Raw genomic sequence first — 23,877 nt, 5'->3', positions numbered from 1 at the left:
GTTTGTCACTAAGTGTAATCACCTGAAAGTAGCTCAGTACAGAATATACTTCTGAATGCAAGGAAAGAAAGCCCTTAACTTTCAAGTCATTTACATTCAAACAGTGGAGTCTTGCCTTTCCCTTTTACAGTTAAAGTTTTAAGTATGTAGCCTAAAGCACTGAAGATTAAACTTATTCCTTGTAAGCTTTTCAGCAGGTTATTTACTCAAGGCCAGATTTAAAAGGAAATGTTAAGTGATCATACCAGTTCCTGCAATATGATGATATCATTTTTAATATGTTCTTCAAATCTCCAGATCATTTTATTAAGCTTAGGAGAAACTTTTCAAAATGGAAGATGTAGCCATAGCCTCTGTTAGCCCCTTGGCAATCAGAGTGGTATCCTAATAAAAAGAAAACTGCTTCTTAATAGCAAGAATTAAATGCAGTAGTAGTAGCAGTGGTGGTGGTTGCAACCCCAGGCTCATCTGAATGTGAACCGGTGGACTGCAGGCTGAAACTGTCCTCCCCCAGCAGTCCACAATCCTCCTTTTTGTAAGGAACCGGGAGGGAGCTGAAGGATGTTTGTATAACCTGGTAGCTCCAACACCTGACCACACTGGTGCCTCTACATGAAGGCATCCCTCTTCAACACAGCAAAATATATCATCATAGTGAAGGGATTAATATTCTGTTACTGTTTCTGGTATTTACATTGAGTAAGTTTATCTTCAGGCTTGATCTAGATTATCTTGTTGATTTTATACTATGGTTTTTTATATATTTCTTATGGTGCTAAATATACTTTTATATATATATGCTTGAGTATTGATTACCCTTTTAAAAAATTATCTATCTGTCTATAGCCAGATGCCTTAATCCCATAAGGGATGGCCACAAACAAATTGTGCCCTGTCCCCCGCCATTTCCCTGCCCAGCCCCACATACACCTTGCTCTCATATACCTCTGTACTCCATCCCTTTTTAAACCTTAGCATTACTGTCTTTGAATCATACTGTCATGGAAAATAAAGAGCAAATCAATAAAGCTGACTAGATTAATAAAGGTTGTACATAAATACAGTAATCACGAGAGTTTACAAATTCAAGTTATCAAAGCTTGAATACTTCCATACTATATACTGTATATATATATATATATATATATATATATATAATATACATATAAAATCCATATAATAATAATAATAGCTACTTTACATTATACAGTATACAGGTACATATCTAGAACCCGATTCTCAAATACAGTATATTCATGCTAGATTCCCTGTTGTAACTTGGAAGGCTTATTGCAAGAAGAACAAAATATATATGATTCTATCCTCCCCTTCTTCCTGCAGAAAATATAAAGCCTATGATAATATTCCTCCTGTAAATAGGATTTCTTTTGTTGTAGGTGAAACATAGATAGGGGACGACTAAGAACTGCCTTTTCTTTGTCCTTCCTGTGCAAATCAAGTTATGACAGGAAATCAGCTGTAAACGTATACAAGAATCCCACCATTAGATATCAACTTCATGCTTATGTTAGTCTCTTGGGTGTGAATGGCAGGAATGTTCCCAGTTCACTGTGAGAAAATAACATGATTCTACAAGTAACTGGGTAAGGTCACTGGACATGATGAAATTTGATTTAATGATAACCTTGCTCAGAACTTGCATATACAGTATATGCTGACACACGTACAAAAATATATATAAATACGTACAACATGCATACATACAAATACCATCAGCCTTACCCAATTACAGTATGTGATCATATGAGGTTGGGAGATACATTAATGAAGTATGATCTCTCTAGAACATGAGGAGAATGGATCTTTTATGGTACAATATTTACAAGTAATATATGCAAAATGTACACTACATGTATTACAGAAATATTTCTGCTACTGACTGCATTAACTAAATTTACTTGGTGCATGAAGAATACTAGAAGAATGTGTTAGTGGCCCTTAATCTCTCCCCCTCTACTGTTACTGGTAGTACTTTTTCTCTAGTAGCTACGAATACCGTACAAATATTACCCACCCTCCAATGCTCCGATCCTCTTCTATCCTATTACCCATACAGTAATTTCTTCACATCACTGGGCACAGACCAAGAAGACTCTGTACTGACTTCCTCCAACTCACTTGCCTCTCTGTCTGACCTTAGGTGCGAGTCCTGGGACGTGTTTGTCGATAATGAACTTCCTGAGGCTTCTTCAGACACAACTTCAGGTATTCTATCTAGGGTGAATGTTGTGTTTAGAGGATGATGGATATTAGTGGCTTTATTTTCATCACTGGGAACATTCTTATGATTTATTCCTACGGCGGAAACTGAATCCGATCTTTTCTCCTTTTTGTCTGAGGTGACTGGAGTGTGTGTTTTCTCCTGTGATGATGAAGACAAACACTCCATCAAACCATCCAGCTCTGCCTTAACACGACTGGAAATATCTTGCTCTCCTTTCAGATACCCGGTTATTGCTTGGTGTTCTCTCTTCTTATTTGTTAAATCATCCTTCTTGGTTAATGCCCACTTTTTGGAAGATTCAGGTGAGGAGGATGTTGTGGGAATTGATAAAACCTGCTTATTTTTCCAACTATTCTCTGTTATATCTTTGCCTGTGCTTGATTGTTTTATATTTACCTCATAATAACCCTGCCTTCTCTTAGCTATATTGCCTGTTGGAGTAAAAACTAGCTGATTACATTTACTATCTCCAGTACTTAATGAATACTGCGTACTATCCATTCTAGGTACTTTGGGATGATTGTTGATTGTCATTTGTTCCCTGTGTGTTGCTAAGTCCCTCTCATGGCTGTCCAGGAGTCTAAGAGCTTCGTTTTCTCTCATCTTCATGTGGTCTTTCCTCATCTCTACTTTTCTCTCCTCTCTCTCCTGGCTCCTCTTTCTCAGCTGTCTCCCACTAAGCCCTGCATTCTCATGAGGAACCTGTGGCTGATTTTCCGATATTTTGGAGACACTGGTACCCTGAAAAACAGAATCTAAGTTAAAGCAGATTATAAACTCATCTCCTCTCATTCCTATTCCCTCTCTCTCAGCTGCCTTCCACCAAGCACCACGTTCTTGGAGGGAAGGCTGGTTTTCTGATGTTTTGGAGATACTATAAACATAAATAAACCCTTGATGTTGACACAGAGGAATAATAGGCCAAATTTTGTCCCGTTCTGTAGTAGTAGGTCATAAGTTTGAAGTTGACTCAATGGAACAGTATGCTAACTTCTACTCAAAACTGTACCTTGGTTGAAGCATGATTAGTGCTTGTGGCCAACTGTAATGGAGATTCTGAGCTTGAGTTGGCTTGGTTCCTCCTTTTAAGTCTCTGCTCTTTCATCCATAAACGAATTTCTGCTCTCCTTTGTTGATGTTTCTCCTCCACTCTGGACCCCCGGCTTGGAAGAGTGTAGCTAGGAGACGAGACACTTGAAAATGATCTGAAATAATAGTAATAATAATAATAATAATAATAATAAATAATAATAATAATACCGTAATAAATATCTTTGACTTCCCTACACACACTCTCGAATTGTAGATATTACTCCTTCCCTTTGCTTCCTAAGTTTCTACAGTCCCCTCCTTACTATTAACAACCAAAACTAAATCATATACTGTATATATTAAAATTCAAACAATAACCCAGATCTGAAATCCCACAAATGTGCATACTATACGGGAAGAAGGCCTTTCATTGCAAATTCTTACTCTCTTCTATCACCCACTCTCACACATTCTTGAACCATGATACATTACCAATACCACACACACCAGCCACCATTCATCCAAACTACCATGTCTCATCAAGTCACCATCACGCCAAGAATCATAGCAGGGAACTGAAGGAAAGAATAAACTGTTAGACGCGCACACGTGCACACACGCACGCACGCACCTTACCTCATGCCAGTTAAGTTGAGGGTCAGCCTCGGAGACTCCTTTGCCCCTACTACAGTCAGGCAGTTCTCCAGCTTCTGACAAACATTAGTGGAATTATTCTTAGCTGCTGTGCTGTTTTTTATTCCAGTACTGTCTGTTACTCCTCTTAATATACTGGTATCACTGGTATGGTCCTGACTTTGTCCCTGGTCTGGTTTCTTCATTGATCTTCCTCCTGTCTCTAAACACTCTATAATGTAAGTTGCCGATAGTGAGTCTTGATGGTGAGGAAATCGTTGGTATTTCTCATCACCTCGGCTAATTTCTTCCTCATAAGCCATAACTTCACTGATCATTTCCTCGGTTAGGTGTTCTGGTGATGTATGTTCAAGGAAATTTACTAGGGCATCTGAGTTCCCATGCTTCTTATAACTTGCCATTATTTCTTTCCAATCCTGATGCTTAAATTCAGATCGATGTTCAGTGTATCTTTTAGCAGGGCTACTTCTCTGGGGTGACATTCTCTCTCTACGATGTCTCTCCGAACCCTGAATTAAGCTGCTCTCTGTCTGACGTCTCTCTGAAGTCTGGATTAAGTCACTGACCTTTGATACCAGTTCTCTGGATTCGTTAAGCCCTTTCATTGCTTCTAAAGTCTGTTGCTCTAGTGTTTCAATGTCATGGTGATAATCTCTACCCATCCCTTCCTCTTCATCTGTGGACTTGTTTTCAATGGCTGACTTTGGAACAACTCTACACAGGCCCTCCAAGGATATTCTACCACTCAGGAACACATCAATTAGCTCATCTGCCGTCATGTCCTTATACTGATTCAAATTCTCCTTGGCCTCACAGGGAATTGCTGTTGGATCCTCTGTACATGGTGTTGGATCCCTGGTTTGCTCTGCTTTGATTCTCCTATAATTATTTACATGCAAGGTTTTTCTGTCTTCCACATCAACAGGTTTATATCTCAATTCATTCTCAGATTTATTCAGTTCAAAGAGTTCCCTGACACTTTCTTCATTCGAACTTGCTTTATCAACACCATTTTCACCTCGTTTTTCTACAGTACCATCTGCCACGTTCATCTGACTGTCTTGTGTAAAAATTATGCTTCTCTCCTCTTGGCTATGTGTTTCCTGAGCAGGCAAAGTCATCTCAAACTCATTCCAAAACTCTTCAATACGCTGCTGGACAATTTCACAGGGTATGTCTTGCTTGCGGATAATTTTAATGGCTTTTGCATCCTCTCGTGGATGAGTGCTAAATGGAATAGGAAGGTGGACTGATGGAGATGGAGGATGTGGGGGAAAAGTACTACCAGTAGTAGTTGTACTATTAGTAGTAGGATGAGGATAAGGATGTGAAGAGGGAGAGGTAGTATTAGGGCAAGGATGAGGAGGCAGCTGAGATGAGGAAGACTGAATATGAGAAGTATCTGGATGAGCTAAAGGTGGACTGTTTGTGGAAGGAGGACCTGTGCTTTGGATGACATCTTGCTGCACAGGAAGGGAGGAGAGATCACGATTCTTTGGTTCAGTTTGAGAGACGGAAGGTGAAGGAATATTAACAAGCACAGAGACATCCTTTGACGGTCCAAAGTTGGTCTGTGTCTGTAAAAGAAGTAAATGCACAATATAAATCCTTTTTCATAAAACTAAATTATATAATCATTATATCCATTTGCTCTGTATATATATCCACTCACTTACAGATATTTCATATATAATGTTGGTAAATACTGTACTGATAAAAGAAACAATTTTAATACAAGTTTTAACCCTTTCAAAGTTATGATTTTTTTTTTCTCTCTCTCTCTCTCCAAAATTACTTTACCCAACTAAGGCGTGACTTTTTGAACATGAGGGGATACGCATGGCTTTGTTTAGTCCTTCAGTTGTAGAGGCTTTCCTATTATGAAAAAGATCCTCTGGCAGCATAAGAAGAACATACAAAAGATACCAACATCCTGAAGAGACTGAATTAAATGCTGTCAAAGCTCCATTACTATTACACAGAAAATATCATACCATACCTGTGTTTCACTTCTTTCAACAGCCACCTTGTCATCAGCACCTTCAGTTTCGGTCCAAGAATCTCTCACTAAAGGATTTCTCATTTTCACTGCTGTTGCTGCTGTTGTTATTGCTGCACCATCCTCGTTTAAACCTGAACCTGGTGGACTGAAGGATTTCCTCACTGTTATATGGTGTGCTTGCTTTTCAGGTGCAATGGTACTTGACGGTGTGGATATATCTGTCTTTTGTCCTCTGAACTTCACCACATTCCCATTCACTTGGGTACTAACTGAAACCATTTCTTTATTTTCCCTAATTAACTTTTGAGGACTGAGGTTTTCTCGTACTGGTATGACATTACGCTTCTCGGTCATATCCCTGTGTGTGTTCTCGGCAATTTTGTCCTTAACTCTTGTGGCTTTGTACTGAATTCCAGACTGAGCTTCTTCCTCATCTTCATTGCCTTCTCCTGATAGTATACCTGTACGTCTATTTCCATCAATTTCATTTTTAAATCTCACAGCTTCATACTGATTTCTCAACTGATTTTCTTCCTTATATCCAAAGCAGTTTTCTGACAGCATTTCCTCATATTTATTCTTATCAACCTCATTCCTCATTTTTGTGGCCTTGTACTGAATACTTGCCGGAGTTTCTTCTTTGTTTTCATTACCCCTTCCTGATAACAACTCTCTGTATCTGCCAGTCTTAAATTTCTGGGCATATTCCTCAACTTTATCCAAAAATCCTTGATCGATGTTTTCAACCTTTGCATCTTTTTCTACTGCCTTTTTTCCTATGCGTTCTTTTTCTCTTTCCTTTTCACTGTCCATACTAGCCAGCACTTTTCCCTTCGACAATCTCTCCTCTAATTTCTCCTTAATCTTGAGTACTTTGAACTTCTTATCATTCTTCACCATATTTGCTACATAGAACGAGAAGACTTGCTGTGGATCCAAAAAGCTGAGCGACTTTGAGTTTTTGCCTTTTTTAACTTGACTGTGTGACTGAGGGGGGAGGTTCAATATTCTCATGTTTTGATTATCACCTCCATTTGTGAGAATATTTGAATAATCTTGCCCATGTGCTCTGAACCCCACATTACCCAAATTTCTCCTATTAAGCAGAGAAACAGGGAGTGGCTTTAGCTGTAGTGGCTTTTGTTGCTGTACAGTACTGGGATTATCACGGATCTGTGGCTGATCTATTTTTAACAGTCTCATATTCCTTCCTTCCATTTTGTTATCCTTCAGTATTTCACCAAAGATCCCATCATCCTCAAACCTGCTTGCATTTTTAAGGGGTGATTTTATTTTCAGGGGAATTGGCTTCAAACGCAACTCCCGATCATCCCATTTTCTTGGCTGATTCTTATTTGCGGCACTTCTAACCGTCACTATGTTTCCCAGTTTCCTTTTACCCTTTAGAGTTTTTACAGAGTTCCGAGCTTCATCTTTCATTCTGAGTCTTTCTTGCTTAGTATGATTCAAATTCTGAGGTACGTGTAGTTTGTTTTTCAGTATGATGTAATCACGAATTCCATGGCCTGTGAGAGACTGTTCACTTCCCTTACTCAAATCAGAAGCATGTAATGAGTCTGGCAGGGTGAGATCATCTAAGGTGTTGTTGACATCCACACTTATCGACTCGTACCGTGACTCATCACTCTCTCCAGTGAGCTCTGATAAACTTAAATGCTTACTTTCATCCAGTGTGACCTTTCCTTTGGGCATATGGAGTAACCTGCCAAGTCTCACAACATTCAGGTCTTCATTTTCTTCTGGTACTTCAACTGACGTCAACCCATGTCTTGTCTCGCAGAAAGATGGTGAGGTTCTAAGGGCAGGCAATGGCTTCTCTGCTTCCTCTACTTTAATATTCAACAGCTGTGGCTTTGAAGACTCCTTATGTACTGCTTTAAATGGTTCCCAAGACCTGTTTGAATCAGAGTCCTTTTCACTCTGCATCTTGTCCCTGTTCTCACCGACAGATCTACTTTCTGATTTAAGGACATTTTCTTCATTTTCTTCACTACTAACTGGGAGGGATGTGATGCCAGATGGTTGAATATTGGTCACCTGATCTCCCGACTTGGGTGATTTTAATCCTCCTGAAGCTTTTCCATTCATCCCCTCATGAGATACACTTTCCACATTACTACCTTCTTTATACTGCCCATATGGTATGTCTGTCTCTCTCCCACTTTTAGACTGATGAATACTATCCCCAGTCTGAGACACTTGAGACTTTGGGGACTGGTCTAATCTTAAACCCATATCTGTTTCTGTGCTTAGCTTTCTCTGACTACATCTTGGAGAGCCAGAGGTCCCTGTAGATGATGATTCCTTTAGACCAACCCCATTTACAGCAGATGCAGAAGCATTATCACCAAAATCCTGAACAGAATCAATCTTAAAGTTTCTTTCAGGGCCATTGGTAGTATCGCCCTGGCTATTTAAGCTTCTTACTTCCCTCATCTGTTTCATGGAAGGCTGCACATGAACAGAGCAAGATTTACTATTAACCTCAGGCTCATAAGGCTTCCCATCAGTTTCACTACCTCCTACATCATCCATGGGATGCCTAATGCTTTCTTCAGCAGCTATCCGAGGCCCTTGCTTTTCCATAATATGCTCTCCTTCCATGATAGAGACAGTAGCTTTTGCATTATCAAGTGATGGATGTTTGCCTCTCCTTGGTTTTGATTTTCTGGGATAGGAGTGAACAGGTTTTTTTTCCTCGTCAATAGTTCTAACCAAATATTCATTTTTCACAGCTGCTACAGTAACAGGGGCTGTGTCCTTAGGTAGTGATGTGGCGGAATCAATAACACCAGAACGGATGGGTGTATTTGGATTCTGCTCAACATAATCATCATCATCCCCTCCCAACACTGTGTCCTGCCTTCCACATTCCTCACTCCTATGTTTCTGCCTGATATGTTCTTTATTTCTTCTACTGCCTCTGTGACCCACTTTTTTCTTTTCAACACGTGCATCTACAGGGCTGCTTGCATAGCCATCCCGGGACATTGACTCCCACTTAAGAGACTGAATGATATCCTCTACACTGAGATTAATATGGACTTTGGAGGTTTTATCTGTACTACTAAGCCCATCAGGCATCAAATCCAAAAGGCTGAATTTCCTCTCACTACTCGTCATCCATTTCACAAGCTCAAAAACTCCTGGCAAGAACTCCAAATTACACTTAGAATAATCAGGCAACTGAAGGAGTCGACTGAATGCAAGGCTCAGGTCTGGATTATGTGGCATAAAGAGTTGACTTATGAGTTCCAATGAGGGTCTCCTAATACACTCATCCTGGCTGGTACTGACTGACTGTTTTCTTCGTACTGACAGGGAGCGTGAACGATTGTCTGTCTTTCCCGATCTCTTGGGGACTTGCCATCTCCTTCTGGGACTGGGTGAACTGGAGATACTTCTTGTTTTAACATCACTCTTTCTGACTGAGGAGGAGATCAGGCTTTTGTGATGCTTTCTGCAGCAATTTTCATCGCAGATTATGTGTGTATTTGACAAAGCTGCTCCTCTGTTCAAAGAATGACCCAGATTTTGAAAGAACCCCTTGTGTTCAACAGAATCACATCTTGCACCAACCAACTCCAACAACACGTCATCATCCAACACACCACTGGGATGGTCACCTGAGTCATGATCATATGACTGCATTATTTGTGATTTTACCTTTATCCCTAAAAACTCTCTGTCCTTTATTGCATCACTAAACTGAGCCAGTAATGGGGTGTTTGTGGTCAGCTGAGGACAGGCCTCGATGTTGCGTACAAATGTCATGCTGATGAAAAGGTAGAGGAATTTCCTAAAATCTTCCTGCAACCCTTCATGTAACCTGTCCTGACCACTATAGGATTCTTGAATATTTTGACTAGTAACATTATTTTCTTTTGTGCTGTCAAGGGATCTAATTTGATGTTCAACTTCCCTACACACTTCCTCATAGACGGCATAAAGCTTGACAAAGGTTTCAGGAAGAGAACTAACGTTAACATCATTTCTCTTGTCACTGGTTTCAGGAAGACTAGTGCTATTATCACCATTTCCCTTAATATGGGATGGAATGTTCAACTCTGACACTAATGGGGGCATCTTCAACTCAGACACTGGTACATCTATGCTCTTCCACACATCAAATAGCCGATTAGCTTTATCCTTTGAGAGTGAGGGTAGCTTGCATGGGTCAGGTATTAATCTACCCAACAACCTTGCAATGCTGGGACATGAGGGGCAATCAGCAGCGACCGTGAGGGCTGTGGCGACTAATTCATGTTTCCAGTCATCACTGTCAGCAAGGGTGTGAAGCTCCTCAATCCACTGTAATATCTCCAGTGCTGATGATTCCTTGGTTGCTTTCCTCTGAAAATTCGTTAAAACAGACTTACTAGGCTGTATCTTCATCATTATCATACCATCATCCAAATCTTTACTATAAGCCAAGAGTATAATAACCATCATCACCATCAAAGCCTAAATAATCATCATCGTCGTCCTCATCATCATCCAGATGTCTTTTCCCACATGATAATGGGATGAAATAGGGTTCGGGGAGAGGAAAAAAAAAAATGACAGAGGGAGGAACTAACCAGGAAGACAGTAAAACATGGAAGAACTATGACCAGCATGTCTTGTGGAAACTTACACGGCGAGAGGAGTGATCACTGACGGCAAACTTGCGTACACAGCGCGAGAGGCGATCCCTGGCATGCAGTATCCACAACTTTGTAAGGAAACGATGCCAGATTTCAGTGATCTGGCTCCACTCCTCTCCTTCTGGCCTCGGAGCATCCCTACTGCCGCCCACAGCCTCAGCCATCTTGTGAAGCTCAGCGTGGAATGTCCTTGGCACCTGGAAGAGGTCATAGCTGCACTATTGTCATCTTCTTTAACACAGTCACCATCTTTGACAATATCATCATCATCACCATCGTCATCATCGTTATTATCATCACCATCATTATCATTGTTCTCATCCTCCTCTTCCTCATCATCATCATGAGAAAAAAGTAATGCACTCAGCAGCACACTAAGCAACTTGATAAAGATTCATATAAAACGATAAAAAAGCTAAAACAAATAAATACCTGTCTGTGGCCCACAATCGTATCCGTATGAGAGAGATCCAGGAGGAGGAGCTGGGCAACACCCGCAGCCGAGATGACACTACATGCCAGCTGTACCCACCCAGCTGTGTCCACACGTAGTTCATCCTCACACCTGTAATGCAGTTGGTTGTGGTGCTATGTGCCAAACTTCAATACATTAGCTAATTTACTCTAATCAAACGCTGGGTGGTAACCATATAACCAAACCATACGTGCTCCCTACGTGTCAACAAGTGGGTTGGTGGAGGGTTAGTGCCCCTCCCCGTAAAACAACTAACTCAAAGTCAAATGGCCACCCCTTACCGGATTATGGCGTCTGGCAATAGATAGACAGATAGAGAAATGCCAGGTTTCCTCTTTAAGAAAACTCATACCGGGGTTGGTCATAGTAAAGCTGATGTTTTCTATAGAGTGGATGATAAACCAAGAGTCAAAACCACTTAGTCCTATTATAAATAACATTCAGTTGGAGCAGTTTTCATATTATATCAAACATCACCATCCCAACCCTTATTCCCCATGTCAATCCTTTGAAGACATGCCTCATTTTCCATTTGACATCAAAATATAATTATGATACACTTCTTCACAATACCACAGCTCACCTTACAGACCCTCCATGTGAAAGGGGTAAAGGATCAGGGTGTTTAATCATCTGAGGGCAGTATACAGGAGGAGCTGGCAGGTAGATACTCAAAGGCACAAATACATCCAACTGCCTTATGATACTGTCAATCTGATCAAAACAGTGGTTTAAGACTTGAGGTAGGACTACAGAGGAGCACATGGCAGCAGCTTGAAGGAGGTCTTGGTGGTGGTAGAGGGTCGTTGTGTTGAAGGAAAGGTGAGGTCCTGTGTCTAGTAGCTGTTTTGTGATCAACGAAGATGGGAGGAGGCTTTGTGCTGGTATGCTGAAAAACAAGAATATTCCTGTATGTAAACATGGATGGGAAGAGGCTTTATTCTGATGATATGCTGAAAGACAGGGATGCTTGTATATACAGTATCTCCAGTCATAGTAGCTGCACATGATATGCCATACATGATTCCACACGTGCACCCACATGCGTACAACCATGGCCTATCAATGTTACCAATCATACCTGGTAACTTCATCTGCATCATTTCACACAACCAACATAGCCTTTATTCATTCATCCATCCCTTAACACATTAAATAACTCCCAACCTGTCACTGCCAACCATGGTGCCAAGAACACTAGCAATCAGTGATGTTCCAGTGTCCCCTATACTCTGTGCCAATGCTGTGAGGTCAGCCCACTCTCCTGCAACTGCCAATGCTTGTCCGGCCAACCTTGCATTCCATGGCAGGATGGAGGGGTTGGCCTTAGGTCTGTGAGGAGACTGACTGACTCTCGCTTCATCTGTCAGTAGGAAACACAGTAAATTATTGAACTGGTAAAATGTACGTACATTATAATCTACTGTGACCCTAACCATTAGTGTACAAATTGGTATAAACCTGAAATTTTAGTTCCTCAAAAGTAGCAGACAACAATGATGCATAAGGAAATATTATCATTCAATTTCACTAAAAGTAAGCATCTCAGTATTTCCTCAGGTGATCATGATTACACAGAACATAACACTGTACTCTTCTTTCCTTCACTGACATCACATTATCCTGAGCCAGTGCAGGTTTATATCCAACAGGTGGTTGGGATTTATTGCTCACGTAATGCCACTAAGGTATGAGTGAGGCTAAGCACTCTTATCTTAAATGTCAGGACCATCTTGCCTGTCCCCGGGCTCCTATGCTCTTCATGGGGCAGCACTGGATTGCATGATGGAGGGATGGATGGACAAAGATGACTACGAAGACAATTACGACAATGCAGACAATGAAATGATGATAATGGCAATAATGATAATAATGAAACACCAATCACAAACCTTCTTCTTGTGAATCAGCTTTCCACAGAGACGGGAACCGATGAGGCTTGTGAGGTGGGGGAACTTCACTCTTCAACCCTAGAACATCACTCGCTACCTTACGACCAAAACTGCCAATCACCTGACGAGCTGCCTTGATCAGCCTCCATCTAACCTTTGATGTGAGAGTTGAAGGATCAAGGGATGGGCTGGTTTCATCACCGTTAAAGATGACAGGTTTGAGAGATTTGCCTTGAGGTTCATCCTTTTTCAATGCCTCGCTTATTTTCCTTGATCTATTCACAACCATTTCTTCACTGGGAGTTCCATTTTTTGCTTCTTTCACTTTCTTCTTTTTCAACTTTCTTGCACTGGCCTCTTGCTTCCCCTTTACCTTTTTTCTCTGTTTCACCAAGCCATCAAATTCTAAATCCTGAGATGCTATGGCCTCCCCAGTCTTGGTTTTTGGTGTGCTGGTTAAAATGGAGGAAGACATCGGCTGGTTCTTTGTAAGTAACACCAACTTCACTACATCATACAGCCAAAGTAGAAACTCCGAAAGGCCAACCATGTCCTCCCTCAGCATGTAAGCATAGAGAATGGAGTGTAGGTACTGGCTTAGTTTCTTAGACTTAATCTCCTTAGACAATCCTACTAGTACCTGTGCCTTCCATCCATCTATGGCTGAAAGATAAAGCCCTTTCAGACATTTAATAGGGGAATACTGAATTTTAATCTTCTGTGGGCTGAAATCATATCTGAATTTCTGTAGCTTACCCTGTATGATATTCAGTGCTGCTACAGATTTCTGATATGCACTTCTCTTCAGTTTTTTTCCCACGATACGAGAATGGATCTTAGAAGCACGAGCATACAGACACAACCACAGCTTTGTCGTTCTGTGGGACACAACAGGACCGTCACACTCTCCCTTCTCTGAGGCCGATGAGACTGAGGGAATATTTGTAACTTCTATGCCTGGGTAAACTAATCCTGGATCATATTCACACACAGTGCTGGACTTAATTTTGGGTCTGAATGTCATGGCTGATACAAGAACCTGCTCTACGGTTGAGAGGGTCTGAGTCAGTATGAGAATTGTGGTGATGGATCGTCTCTCCCCAGCATGACCCTCGCAGGACAGGATGGCGTGTATGAGCTTGTGGGTGAGGTGAAGCGTGGGCCTCATCAGGTGGGTTGATTTTGGCCATACTGGCCATACCTGTGAAAGAGGCACAGTTTTAGTCAAATTACAATGTTGTCTTTAGAACTTTCATAATCATTTCTAATTTTTCTATTTTATGTGGCTACAAGTATTAAACATTACCATAGCCACCATTACATTCTACACCTGTTCCTGTTGTTAGATTTTATAGCCCAATCCTGCCTACCATCACCCTCATGATCCAACCAACTCACCCCAACAAAGCGATGGAAAATGTGCAGAATCTGGACTAAACAGGCTTGATGTTCTATTGCATCATCATCCACACTGGTCAAAATCAAAGTGTGCAGCAGCTTCACCAAGAGACGCACAGTAGTTCTTGTTCGTCTCTGCCAGTCTTGTGTTTGGGGTCCTTTGTATGATGCTATGAGGCTCCAAGTGGCAAGCAGAGGATTCAGTGTCTGTTCAATCTAATCAGAGAAAGAAAACTGAATATGTGAGAGAATTTATAACCAATCTCTACAATGTACAAATAAATACAAACTTGATAAACATATATTTTTGTCCTTTTGTAGTTCATTGCACATAGCTCAGTGGCACAATTAGACAAAACTATGGCTATACATCCTTCCCACAGCACTTCTTTGTGACTTGCATCATATTCTTGTGTTGATCTCTTAGTGCTGATGTCTTGCTACAGTTCAGTATCCAAGATGGAGGGATGGCAAGTTTAAGCCAGGTAAGAGCAAAAAGAGTAAAGTTATACAGAAGGAAAGATAACGAAATAACTCAAAGTAAATTAGGCAATTAAAAAGAATCAACACAGATGAGGAAATACTCACTAGATGGTCTGCCTCACAAGGGGTGGTTAGATGTTTGTCTTTCCAGTCTGCACTGCCTGGTTCACAATTTGTCCATAAACTAACCTGTAATACATTAATTATTAATTACAGTACACAGGTTAACCTCACTATATGATCAACCATAATACAACCATTAACTCATACAGTAAAGATGATTAAGTCAATGTTTGCGGAATTAAACTATATTCTCGTACCTGATGTCCACTGGGCTTAGAGGTAGAAGCAAGATCCAGGGTAGATTGAGCCAGGCGCCAAGTGCTGGTGTGGATGTACGCATAGTCATGAGTCAGGGATGAATGGCGTAAAAGGCGCAGGGAGTGGTGAGCTGATTTCAACCGATGATCTGCTATATCTGCATCGCTGAGTATGAAAATTTTGCAATAGATCAGAAGTTGCATCACAGTAATAAATAAAACCACAATCAAAATATCACTAATGCATCCCTGACAACTGTGACAATGCAAGGTGGTATGGCCCATGAAACTCTGTACAGGAAAAAAAATGAGGAGTGATTTATTCTTTGTCACTGGCATCAGAAACAGTCCTGAGTATTTTTATGATGTTTTCAGAGCCCTAGTAAGAAAAAAAAAAAGGGAAAAACTCTCACTACTTAACTACTGTAATATTAAAAAATCCTGATAGCAACACCAAAGCTCCTAAATGGTATGACTCACTTGGCTGCACTGGATGGGAAGGTTAAGACAGACACCCTGAAGCCTGAGGACAGCAGAAATTTATCCTTGGTGGGGTGGCACGACACACGGAACCTTACCCCTCCACCACCGCCACTCCCAGTACTCTCACTCCCTTCCCTGAGGTATAAAAGCAAGTCTGTCACATTCATAACTCTAAATATCATCATCACCACCAATCATCATCATTATCATTACACTCATCATCACACCTCCCTTCCCACATATGGACTGGGTGAGGCAGGGTCCAGTGAGCATGCAAGAATCTGAATGCAATGGACACTAACTACAAGTCTTCCTAATTAGAAGGGCTATAGTCTCATTCACTCTCTGTTCAAGCCCCTAGAATCCTGACTCCATCCCACAGGCATAATCCCACAGGCATAAACATTCACACCTCATGTGTTATATCACCGACAACAATCTGGCAATCTTTCAGAGCTGGTTGAGTCCTATGATCTCCCTTAATATGACACGCTAATAAAGCTTGATTATTAAAGTCACAGAAGGCAGTGAATATTTACTAATTTTTCTCAATATGTAGGTGAAGAAGGAGCAACATGGCAGAGTGGAGTGTTAAGTTTTCCTCAAAGTAACACAGCCTTAGGACCAGATCATGACAAGAGGCCACAAACACCTTGCACATAACATACCTCTTACTTCAGACCATTTAATTTAAGCCAAAGAAAGATAATATATATTTGTGACTAGCAATTCTGCATCTGGGGGAAGAAGGAAGAAACAAACAGTGAAATACAGTATTGTACTTAGTTTTACCCAGAACAAGAAGGCCTAAGTATACACCAAAATGAGCAGCCACAAACACCTTACATATCCAAGACAATTTAAGACTAAAGAATGTTAACAAATACTTACTCATTCCTGGGTGACTCTGCATGTGGCTGAAGAGGAAGCAACATGGCTGGGTGAAGTATTAACTTTTCCCCAGAACAAGACAGCCTCAGGAGCGGACCTAGGCGAGTGGCCACGAACAACGCACCAGACCTCACACATCCCACTATGAATGTGTTGTTGTGTGACCATGCTAAGTCACTTACAACATGGGGTTTTATCTGACTGTGAAAAAGAGGCAAAATAAACAATAATCTTACAATGCTATACCAAATGTACACGCTGTCCATCAAATTATGAGATAACAAAAACATAAAACTGGTTCATCATCACCATCATTCAGGCCTGTTTTCCCAACCTAGTGGGGTACAGATCTAGAAAAAATAAAAATAAATAACAACCAACAGTGTGCCAAACTGAATGGGCCACAATGCCATTCACTGACCATTCCATCATGAAAATAATGAGGTAAAATATATTCCATTATTCATCATATCAGTAGCTATAAACTGCACTCTGCTAAAAACAACAGATCTTCCAAACAACTCACTTTGTATTTAAGTATTTCTGCTGACCGTGAGTGCTAGCGACATCAGTCACAACAGCAGTGGTGCACAGAGGGTGAACGTACACCAGTTTGGGATGCTGGCGTTCAGAATTCACAGCAACACAAAGGATACTCTGATTATGTGCATATCTGAAAGCAGCACAAAAATAATGAAGGACGAATGCACTACATCAGTACACAACTGTATCACTGAGGGGAAAATACCTACTGCAACAGTGATTCAACCTGGAATTATCATCATCTTCCCAATTCACATTTCCATTTTTTTTTTTGGTTAAGGCTCCAACATGTTTGTATACGTCAGCCTTGATCACCTAATGGTGCTTCTCCATGTCGCTAGATCTCTAACAGCCTCTCTATTTAGTCATTAATCCCTAAGGTCACACACTATGACCCCTTCCCAAGCCAGTTCGGTCTGCCTCTCGCAACTCTACCCTTAACATTCACACCTCTCACCCTCTGCACACACATGGTTTTAATCTGAGGAGGGGGGGGATCACAATTATCTGACTGAACACAAAAAGAATAATGTCATATATCTTACCGAGCAATGAGAGTTCCCTTCTTATGCAGCAATTCCTCTGTCTGTAATCCAGCATATGACAGGGAAACCGATATGGAGTGCCACCTTGAGGAGTGTGTATAACTGGAGTGAGAACTGGGTATCTGTGGAGCATCATCAGGGTGTGGGGGTGGTATGTGTGGTGCTGATGAAGAGTGGCACCAGGATACATTCAGTGTGGTTACCCTGATGCAAGTGGTGTCCAAGAAAACAAAGCTGATGTGGCATTCTTCACCCACACTCTGCAAAAGGCAATAAGATAAAAACCGTCAAAGTCCATCTACTACCGATTCTTCCCAGACACAGCAAAAAAATGAATGATATACCATGACAAATTTCAACTGCTCATAACTGTTATTCTACCTGTTCTATGTGCTGGATGTTATACTAATCTGCTTAACACCTTCAATCTGGTGTTTTTTTTTTTTTTTTTTTTTTTTTTTTTTTATGCGAGGAAGAAGGAATCAAAGGCCATGAGCCCGCAGTAACAGTTCCCTCCAAGAGAAAAACAAAATACAATAGAGAGCCAAATTCAAGATCCGATCATTTTGAGATGCCTGGACACACTGCGTTTGAAAGACTGGAGATCATAGGCAGCAGGAATGAAATTATTTTTAGTAGAGCGAAGAACAGACTTAGCTGGAGAGGGATGCCTTCATGTGGTGGCACTGAAATGACTAAACAGATCCACTACCCATTTACTGTACACAAACCTCCCTCAACTCCCTCCCCATCCTCTAAAGAGAGGATGGTGGACAGTGAAAGGTGGGCAACTTCAAGCTGCAGTCCACCACATCCATACCCCAGATAATTCTATGGTTGCAGCTATTACTACCCATACTACTACTACTACTACAGCTACAGCTATAAAACTCATTCTGTAGCCATATAAAATCATGAAAAATATGGTACTGGTCATAAATCAACAACAACTTGATTACTTACCTCATTAGTGAAGCAACAAGCAACCTGAGTCTCCTTGGACTGGATATTAGGCAGACACACATGACTGGGACACGCAGCTACAGACCAAGTACCCGCCAGTACACCAGTAGTTTCCTCTCTGTCACCATCCACGTCTTTCTCCCACACATATACCTGAAGGGATCATCATCATCATTATCATTATTATCACAATCCCCATCATTATCATCATCCCAACCCTAACAATCACTTACAGTACCTGAAAGAAACGTCATCACCATACCTATCATTATCACTGTTTTCTTGTCTTAATTTCTACCTAAAGGATGAGTTGAAGGAAACATTTTACTGAAAATGATAATAGGCAATCCTTTGGGGGCCTTGGAGGGCTTGAAATGAAAGGGAGACCAAGACAAAACAACCATTATCCAGACCATTTCAGCCATAAAAGAGGACTCTATGACCCTGGTAATGTTGATTATATTATTCTAATTTTAACTACTGACTGCTTGACTTGAATGGGAAACTTGGGTAGTAGATCAATGAAATTCCCGAAGTCCAAGTCAAAGAAATTACTGAACCTCCTTCCAAACAGGTGCAGGGAAATTATAACACCAACCTGACTAGCACCAATGACAACAATGGCTTTGGAACAGTGTGGTGATGCAAAGATGTAAGGCCTGTGGTGGGGAGGCAGGCTGCATCGATCCTCCTGACCACCTGATGGATCACTTGTGTCTGGGGCTTGGGGGCTCCACTGGGTAAAGAAATCCAAGACTGCCTGTAAAGGTTCACCTGAAATAAAACACGTACTTGAGTGCTGTTGTATTGCTGGAGTGTTGTGGTGTTGATGTGGGTGTGATTCTGGTGCATCAAGATAACATTTTGAACATGAGAGGTGAGGTCTGGCCTTAATAACTCCCTTCAATATTTGTGGCCTTCCTAAGCTGAATATGCCAGCCACAAGAATAAACTACAAAGGACGTCACTTTGATGCACGAGGCTAAATGAGGCCTGGCTATACAACCGTACTGGAAAGCTGCATTAATGAGGCTTAACGTTACAAAATTCTTTCACTGGTCAACATCATTCTCCCATCTGTCATTATTATCATTATTCTGACCTCATTTCCCACCTAAAGATGGAGTAAGGTTGGGTTTAGACAGCAGAACAAGCTTGACAGAAGGAGAAAGCAAAGTCTGTTCAACTAAAATGATCCACTCTCCCATTAACCCACCATTCATTAGTACTAAGGTATATATTCACTAACCGCTTGTTTTTCTGGCCGAGTCTGGAATCCGAGAAACAACTTCTGGTATCCCTTGTGCTTGTACGAGAGTCTTCTTTCCATGATCCCAAAAGAACAGATCACCAGATGACAGGAGACCATACACATAGTTGCCTGAGGAAGAATGATAATACCGGTACGTACCACTGCAAATGTACCTCATTAGGGTTTTAATTCTCTCTCTCTCTCTCTTACAAGCACACACACACACACACACACACACACACACAAAGGGATGGTTGGTAGCAAGCAGGAGACCATACACAAAATTACCTTACTCATGACCAATAATATCGTGAATAATTGTAGATGTGGCTCCATAATGATTTAAATCCAAGGCTCCTACACAAACAGATACCCAACACGAACCACTTACCATCCGGTGTCAAGTTAACGGCTGTGGCAGTCCTGGTAACCGTACTCAACGAGGAAACCTTTGAAGCCGCACCAGACACTAGGTTTACTTCCCCAATCTGATGCCGGGAGATTTGGAACACTTTCTTGTCATCCTGGGGGAAGAAAAGTACACATTTATTCCATATTCCTGATTTTTTAAAATTAGTACTCCCTTTATTACAATGAAACATACACATTTACTCATTCTTTTTTCCATTTATCATTAAATCCTTTATTATAATGAAAAGTACAAATTTACTCTTTTGTTCATATTCATTTACTATCACTCCCTTTCCTGTAATGAAAAGTACACATATACTCCAATTTTCCTGATTTTCATATATTGTCAATGCCATCACTATGATGATGTCTTTTGAAATCTATTTTTGCAATCTGCTGGTGATCCCATTAATTCAGGAGACCCCAAGTAGTTACAGAAACAGTGATAGCTGTATGTTTTTATTTTTTCTTGGAGGGAACAATGGCCTTTGGTTCCTTCTTCTTTGCATTAAGGGAGAAAAGAAAAAAAAAACTACAAAGTTGCCAGTCCAACAGCACTACAGTTCAACTTATGGTGCAGGTGGCTGGTGTCACTAAACTCAGGTGCCTAGTCATCACTGTGAGTCAGCAGGTAAAAGTACCTTGGTTAACACCTAGGGAAGGTAATTGTGGTAACCTGGATGATGCAGTGGTCTTGTAACATACACAGGATACCTAGTGAATCATCCACCACAAGTTCAAAGGCCTAAGTAAGTCAAGACTATACAGGGGGGTCCTGTTATACCAGTGGGATATGTTAAATGGAGGACAGCTTGGATTTAAATAGTGGATAGGGAGGAAAAAAAAGGCGAAACTTGTATAATGGAGTACATAACTTACGGGAAAAATAAGTTTAGGTTAACTGCCCCTACTCATATAACTATCTATCTATCTATTGCCAGACGCCTCAATCCCGTTTGGGGGACCACAAACAAATCGCCTCCAAGTTGCCCTGTCCCCCGCCATTTCACTGCCCTGCTCCCAACTCACACCCCTCTCTCTCATATACCTCTCCACCCCATCCCTCCATCTCATCCTCGGCCTCCCCTTCCCTCTTCCCCCCTCCACCTCACTCACATACACTCTCTTCGTCAGTCTTTCACCCTCCATCCTCTCCACATGGCCAAGCCACCTCAGTGTGTTCCTCATAACACTTCCTATCACATCCACATCCACACCACAACGCTCCTTTATATCCTCATTCGTCAGCCTGTCTCTCCATGTGACTCCACAGGCTCCTCTTAAAAAACTCATATCACTGAATCTGGGTATAAGTTGCCCAATCTCACATCGCTGGCTTCTTGTACAATGGATGCTCATAAAACAGGACCTGACTGAATTCAGCTCCTACAAATCAAAAAGTTTCTCCAGAGCAGAATCAAGGCATCTGGAAATACCACGAAGAAAATACATTCCTTGGCTCAACGGTTTCTTCTCTCAGCTAAACAGTATTTTTCTTCCAGCACCCACCCTGACAAATGACACACGCTCTTACCTCTCCCAGCCAGTGGAGGCTTGGCCAGGGTTTCTGTTTTTTTAGAAGTATATCACATACAAGCGCCAGTGGGAGTTCCCTTGGTTCTTTCATCTTCACGGAAGGATGGCTGCTATGATGACGTACCAATTAAATAACGAATAGGCTGAGCTGGAAAAAAAAAATATAGTGTGCTGTATTGTATGTCTTTTGTTGAAATTAATTATATATAAACTATATATCATTTACTGAAATTCATTACAGTTAGATGTCAGCTGCTTCAAGTGACATCAGTGCTTCACATCTTGTAAGCTTTTTATTTTTCCACTGAATGTACACAAGATACCTGTATTATGTTTTAAGGGTAAATTCATCTCAATCCACCCCACTCATATATGCATACAAATGGTTTTCTCGGTGTTTTTTATGTGATCCAACTCACTTTGATATTTTCTTCTCTCGTAAATGACACCAAACGGGAGGACTTTTGTCTCCACCCCCCTCCCTCAGGCCCCACAATGTTTACATCATCATCATCATCTAATCCTGTGCTGCCAGATGAGAAGTGTAGGAGCCCAGGGCTAGGCAAGTTGGTCCTGACATTTAAGATGAAAGTGACCAGCCTCATTCATTCCTGAGTGGCATTACATGAGCAATACACCCCAACCATCCCTTGGATATGGAAACCAGCACTGGCTCAATCAGACTGGAGCACCTTAATTACCCACTAAACCACCAGGCGCCATAATCTGGTCATATGGTTACCACCCAGCGTAGTAAATGGTTTCCTGGTGTAGAGGAAACTAAGCACCACAAATCAATCTGCAAATACTAATACTATGCACTAGATGAAAAGAGTTACCTATATCTCATGAAAGTGGTTTTAGAAAATCAACACAGATTCAGTCAGCACTATAAGTTACTGGAAGAATCACGCTGACCACCTTACTTGTCCCATGCTGAGGTGTCACACTGGACTGCTTACCACAAGGGAAATGTTCAACTAAACACAGAGAATATAAAAAGAAGATTAATTATGGATATTTTGCAGCTTTGGATAGTCCAGCCTCTTGGTTAAGTTACATTAGTTAATCTGATCACTTAGATTAGTTGGGTTAGGATAGATTAGCTAAGTGTGGTTGATTATCCAAGTTAGATTACATGAGATTAATCACAAAAACTCAACCGAACATACCCTGACTATCCAACACTGCAAATTAACCCCAATATATTCTGAAATTGTTTCAAACTATATCTGAAAACACTGCAAGCACCAAGTTACTGGATAACCCTAGCTTACCTTATACTGTTTACCAGCTGAATACTGTAATTACCTACACTGATAACATAAATATTAGGTTAACTATGTTTCTACTGTACCAAGACAACAGATCCAGTGACAGAAGCAAATACCCGGCAGCAGGAAGACACTGAACAAGGTCATGGTCATATAAACCCGTCTTGCCTATAGTGACCTGTGATTCTATATTTTGATTCCCTTATTTCCCCGTAATAAATATACATGCATTGGTCTACACCTCAAATTATATCTGCTGTAAGGTATGTAAGTCCAGATAATAGTTACCTCCTGTCATCGTGACTCACAGGCTTCAAAAATCACTAAAATATTAATACTTTCCCAATCTGCCGTGTCTAATGGCGCTTTTTGTTTTGAAGTAATGTCTACATGTGCTAAATATCCATGTGCTAGAGTGAATAAAATACATACCAAAAAGGAGAGTTAAATTTTGGATATATTCTATACGTTTATTAAGCCTTACGATGATTAAATTTTGGAACTTATAGAATAGTGGTTTTATTTATTTTAAAAAAAATTATATCAGATGCCATGTGTTTGTTGACATCTGGCGCAGGTGTGTGGGGCGGTCGCGACAAAGGACTGCGAGACTTCCGGCCGTTTATGGTGTTCCTGCCTCTCACGGTACTATTTTCCCCCGTGAATCACTCCCTCTCGAAGCAACTGGGGCAAAAGATACTATATTTATAAGTTTCCAGGTGCCTTTCAGTGAGATTATGAGGAAAATAGGGTGGATATACAACCGCGTCATCTCGTAGCATCAACGCGTCCCATCTGTCGGTCACCTGCC

The 23,877-nt window shown here is 41.0% G+C and overlaps 1 protein-coding gene across 1 annotated transcript; it reads right to left on the bottom strand.

The window, feature by feature from the left end:
* Positions 1-1,969: 1,969 nt before the first annotated feature.
* LOC145418597 (uncharacterized) lies at positions 1,970-21,883 on the bottom strand. The gene is made up of 22 exons (XM_080286964.1): positions 21,791-21,883; positions 20,237-20,369; positions 19,843-19,974; positions 19,192-19,367; positions 18,594-18,746; positions 17,631-17,890; positions 17,069-17,215; positions 16,543-16,743; positions 15,649-15,786; positions 15,169-15,334; positions 14,954-15,037; positions 14,366-14,581; positions 12,968-14,168; positions 12,243-12,438; positions 11,659-11,964; positions 11,033-11,165; positions 10,615-10,797; positions 8,889-10,337; positions 5,931-8,405; positions 3,914-5,508; positions 3,255-3,423; positions 1,970-2,986 (listed from the first exon to the last, which is right to left on the bottom strand). Exons 1-22 carry the CDS (start codon positions 21,881-21,883, stop codon positions 2,066-2,068), a joined length of 10,527 nt encoding a protein of 3,508 aa, XP_080143090.1. The 3' UTR covers positions 1,970-2,065.
* Between the last annotated feature and the right edge of the window lie 1,994 nt (positions 21,884-23,877).

The sequence above is a fragment of the Coenobita brevimanus genome, chromosome 115, assembly GCF_032717465.1.
Source record: "Coenobita brevimanus isolate Jiangsu-jjx chromosome 115, ASM3271746v2, whole genome shotgun sequence".
Lineage (NCBI taxonomy): Eukaryota > Metazoa > Arthropoda > Malacostraca > Decapoda > Coenobitidae > Coenobita > Coenobita brevimanus.
Note: the sequence above shows the minus strand (reverse complement) of the source record. Positions and strands in the feature narration are given on the sequence as shown.